At 27.7% G+C, this 5,363-nt stretch overlaps 1 protein-coding gene across 1 annotated transcript; it reads right to left on the bottom strand.

Annotated features, from left to right (window-relative positions):
* Positions 1 to 3,659: 3,659 nt before the first annotated feature.
* EIN_451260 (hypothetical protein) lies at positions 3,660 to 5,363 on the bottom strand (the record flags this gene model as incomplete). Its single annotated transcript, XM_004258248.1, has 1 exon — positions 3,660 to 5,363. The coding sequence occupies one exon, from the start codon at positions 5,361 to 5,363 to the stop codon at positions 3,660 to 3,662; it is 1,704 nt and encodes a 567-aa protein (XP_004258296.1).

Genomic DNA, 5,363 nt, shown 5'->3' with positions numbered 1-5,363 from the left:
ATAAACACATACTAATTTCAGTACCTTCTTCATTATCTGAACCTATATATTTCATTATTGTATTAGTATGATCTTTACGCTTTAATTTTTCACGTTTTATTTGAATTCTAATATTACATGATTTTGAAACTTCATCTATCAATTTAATTTTCTGATATCTTGAATAACAATGAACACAATATAAATCAATAATTTTCTCATCTATTTTAGCTTGTTGTAAAGCATATATCAAACAATTATTATTTAATTCAGGTCTAATTTTGTTTTCAACACTAAGAGAATCAAATATTTGAGCCATTTTTAAATATTTAGAAAAATATTTAAATTCTTCAGTATAATAATAAGCAAAGAATGCAGCACCATTATTTCGATATTCATTAATTTCATTTTTATAATCATATTCTGTAATTATTAATTCTGTAATAATTAAGGTTCTGGAACTTCATGTTGAACATAAAATGCAGAATCTGAACTGTTTTCAATTTCAGATTGATTATATAATCCAAGAGTTTCGTTTGATATCGATTTAAGAAATTCATCTATTTTTTCTTTAGAATTTAACATATATGTCTTCCAAGTGGTATCAGTAAATCTATATTTATAAACTAAATTTGCTGTTGAATCCAGTTTTTCAATTAATTGATTAAAGAACTGTCTAATCATACCAATTTATATTAATTTTTCTTCAAATCCACAATTAAGATCAGCATGAATTATATTATTTTCTACGTCATATGTTACACCTTCTGTTTTATATTCATTATCATTTATTGATCTTTTGTATGGTTCATATTCATCATAAATTTGATTACTGTTTTCATCTTCATCTATTTGTTCAATATTATTATTTAAACTCCATTATAAATTATTTTTGATATTATCATAATTTTTGTTTTCTCTTTCATTCTTAAGTTGATCATTAACATAATTAAAATATTCTTGAGATATTGCTTCATCATCCTTTTCAGTATTATGTTTTAAACACCATTTTAAATTCTTGTTATTAAGTTCTTTTTCATCATCTAAATCTTTAATTAATGTTGTTTTTTTATTTATTAATCCAAAAGTTTGTTTATCAGTTTTATTTAATTTATCAAACACATTTCTAAAAATGGTTGCGCTAAAGGCGCCGCTACGTGTTGTTCTAATTTTTCTTTATAATCAAGATAAACATTTCTGGATTCAATATCTTTTTCAATAATTCTTTTCTACATTCTTTATTTTAAATTTTAGTAGATGCCGCTTTAATAATTCCATCTTTAATTTAGAAACAATCCAAAATTTATTTTGGATTTTTTCGAATTTAAGTTTTAATAAATTTGTGAAAATTCTTTTTCAAGTATTCTTGTGTAGTTGCACGGTCTCCAGAAATGGGGGGAGGTCGAACACTTAGGTTTTCCAAAATTCAATAAAATTTGGTTTATTTCTTAATAATCATTAGTAAGAAATTGATTAAAGTTACTTTTTTTCTCTATTTTTTCGGGGAAAACAAGAAAAAAAAAGAGTATAAAGATTATGGAAAATTGTAAAGGAATAAAAGAAATGGCAAAATAATAAGCAATTTGAGGCAAAATGATAATTTGGTGAATAATTAAAAAAATTTTACATTTTTCAATGGGAAAAACGAGAGAATGGACAAAACCTATAAAAAATTATTATTTTTTAAAGTGAAATTTAATACTATATTTTTAGTAAATATACTATACAATATTATGTTTGATTTGGCCAAGATTATACTAATATTTTGGGATTTGATCAATTACAAATGAGAAACAATCTATGATTCCAAAAGAGACATAATATGGTGATTAATATTTAGTTTTGTCACAACAACACAATTCGAAATAAATGTGCTTTTTTAAAAATAATCTTTGTTAAATTAAACACTTTTTAATAATTATTACATTTTTGAGATGTTGTTTTTGTTTTTTGTCCCAGAAAATCGGAAATGTTGATATTGTCTTGTGAAATGTAAAAAAGAAAACCATCTATCAAACATTTTTGGGTAATAATTTATACAATTATTTTTGTGAAAAAATGTTTTACAAAAATAATGATATTATATAAGCGCATTTTATGTAACTTTTTAATGGAGTGAAAAATAGTTATTATCATCATTAATCTTTTGTTTTGTTTATCGGGCACAATAGGATATAAAACAATATGGTATTTTTTTTAAATATAAAATCGGGAATAATCAATTACCAAGCAATGCCACACAATACACAAAAAATGGTACTTGTTTGTTTCAATAAAGTCGAAATGTAACAATAAATGCATTTTTGGATAAACAAACACGCATTTTTATTTACAATAATATGATTTGGATTTTAATATAATTTGATATATCATAGTCTAATACTTTTATTGTTTTATTATAGTTTAATAATATATAAACCCATAATTTTTGAAAATCAATGATAATTAAATTCAAAAGGATGAAAAAATAATAAAGAGTAATTGAATTGTGCTTATGGTGGGTTAGGTTTGAATTATTTTTAAAATTATAATAATAATAATATGTTAATCAATAATAATAATTTCGATTTGTGCTAAATAAAATGAACTTATAGCAATTTACACAATAAAACAATAAAAGTTATAGTAATCAATTCTATTTATTTTAATAATTTTAAACTATCTTTGTTTTAACTCTATTCACAATTTGAATTTGTTATTTCTTTCCTCAAATTTTACGTCGAATGATCTTATTATAATAAATGTTTAAATTCCATTTTTTCAACACTGCCCCGATTCCCTTCATCAATTTTGTTGTTTTTTATTTTTAGTTATCATACAAATAACATTTTCCCCCTCAATATTATGTTATCAGAGAATCAACATTTTGCTTTGCTCACTTTTTTACTAAACCAAAAAAAAATTGTGTTATAAAAAAGAAAATCATAAAAATTATTATTTTTCTTTTGTCTCTTGTTTTTATTTTTCTTTTGTTTTCTCGACGATTTTGAGAAAATAAACCCCAAACCTATGTGTTCGGTCCCCCTAAAACTGGAGACCGTGGTAGTTGTCATTTAAGATAAGAAAAAATAAAAATATCACTTTAAAATAACTAATAAAATAACCCTAAAATAATTAAACCTAAATAAAGGAGCGAAGCGACGAAATCATGAAGACAGGATTCCCGAAGGGTGTCCGAAATCGGCACTATTTATATACTACAATGCTTAAAAATTATTCAAGTTAAAAAAATATTTTTTGAAGACTGTTTTTCTTTTTTTTACTTGGAAAAAAATAAGCGAATTTATTACAAAAAAATGATTCCCAAAAATAATAAACAAAATAAATGCAAAAAATCGGGACACCTCAGTACAGACTTTTGAAAAACAGTTTACTTTCAATTAAATTCCTGTACTTAAGTTCAAACAAAGTTAAACGTATAAACATATTACTTTACAACCCAAAAATTAATACTCAAATTATTGATTTATTTATTAATCTTCTGAAAAAGAGAAGTCGTCATCATCGTCATCACTATCATCATATTCAAATGACTCCTGTTTTTTCAAAGTCTCTTTTAATGTGATTTTCTTTGTAGCTTGTCGACTCAATTCGTTCATTTGTTTTCTATAAAGTATTTCTCTCTCGTCTCTTAAAACTTGTTCTATAGTATTGTTTTCCATTCTCTCAGTGATTTCTGTTTATGAATAATGATCATAGACGTTTTCTACAATTTCGTACCCAGAAATGTGTAACGTTTTGGCCTTGATATTTCTATGATTAACATCTTGGAACAACGTCCTTATTAAAGTCCTCAAGTTCTCTCTTGTTATATCAAACATTTTCGTTGTGATGTTATTAGTTGCTACAATAACATCCTCTTGGCGAATAAATTTCAATTCGGTGGAGTTTTCTTCAATCTTTTTTAAATAAATTTTTTTCGCATTTTTCATCACAAGAGCGCCAAAGTACTTTTCGACTCTTCGTGGGTAGTTTGCTTTCTTAAAAGGCACTTTGTCTATTCTTCCTCTTCCAAATACAGTGAATGTTCTTTTAAAGAGTTTATATTTGAATGGATCTGTAAAACTGATTTCATAAATATTTTTCTTTGCGATGTCCAATGCTTCTTGACTCACCACTTTTTTTCCAGAACTTTTCTTCGCTGCATTTACATCGTCGACTTTCGGAATGAACTCTTCGTCAACTTTGTCTCTCACTTTACCATTCAACTTCGGCAAATACCTTTCAATGATATCTTTGGGGATGTACACGTCTTTCTTGTACTCTTTTTCATTGGCGATTTGTTTAACTTTCACTTCAGATTTATTCACGTGTTCTAAATATGAAGCTTTGATATCCAAGTCGGTGATACGTGGCTCATTGTTTTCCATCACAAGAATGTAATGTAGTGTATTGTACTTCGTGAGTCTTTTTAACTCGTCGTTGTGCTCTACCAACGCGTAATTTTGCCTTTTAAGCTCTTCTATTTGTTTATTTTTCAATTGAATGATCTTATTGATCATTTCAATCGACTCCTCGTCATACACAAACTCTTTATATCCTTCTTTAGATATCACGCAGATCTTACTATCAGGATCTTTCAAAAGTTGTATTGTGTTATTCAAAGACTTGATAATTGCTTCTATCGTCTTAATATTCCCATCCACTTGAGTGTACCTTTGAATGAGTATCTTCAAGTCTCTCTCGTCTTTTTCAGCTTCAAATTTCTTTTGAATGTCTTTCAAAAAGTGTTCTCCGGACTTCTTGAAGTCGTTCATGAACTTAGCTGCTCTGCGTGACAAGTTATTGAGTGGAAGAACCCCGTAATTATAAAACAACGAGACCAAAATGGGTTCTCTCGAAATGCCAATGGCGGCAGCAGTGTCAACTAATTCGTAAAACACTTTTTGCGTCTTTGAAGTGGACGAAAGAACAACTTTGGACGTTTCAGTCTTCAAACGCTCATTAAGGTCTTTAAGAGTATCTTCACTGATCTTAAGGTGTCGCGACTTCCTCGGAATATTATAAAGTGGTTCGGGAAATGCAGAGAAGTACTCCCCAAGGTTGTACTCAGGAAGTTCGGACTCAATGGCTTTCGTGAGTCTCTCAGGTGGAAGACCCTTTGATTGGGTTAAGTTTATAATCTCTGCGTTGATAACAGTTGCACCTCGACTTATCCGTTTTCTGCGTTGTGACAAAAGTTTTACAGTGACTGAAGTGCTCTTTTTATCTTTTCGTTGTTTGGCAAGTGCTTTCTCGTCAGTCACTTTTTGAATATACACTTTTGGCTTTGTTGTATTGTTCTTAGTCGGGAAGGTGGGTTTCTCAAGATCGCGTTTTGAGTAGAGAGATTTGTCAGAAGAACGACGGGGGTTAATCCTTAAGGCTTTTGTTATTGTTTCCAT

Source organism: Entamoeba invadens, assembly GCF_000330505.1.
Source record: "Entamoeba invadens IP1 unplaced genomic scaffold scaff_1105074725223, whole genome shotgun sequence".
Classification (NCBI taxonomy): domain Eukaryota; phylum Evosea; order Mastigamoebida; family Endamoebidae; genus Entamoeba; species Entamoeba invadens.
The sequence above is the reverse complement of the archived record's forward strand: the minus strand, read 5'-3'. Positions and strand labels throughout refer to the sequence as shown.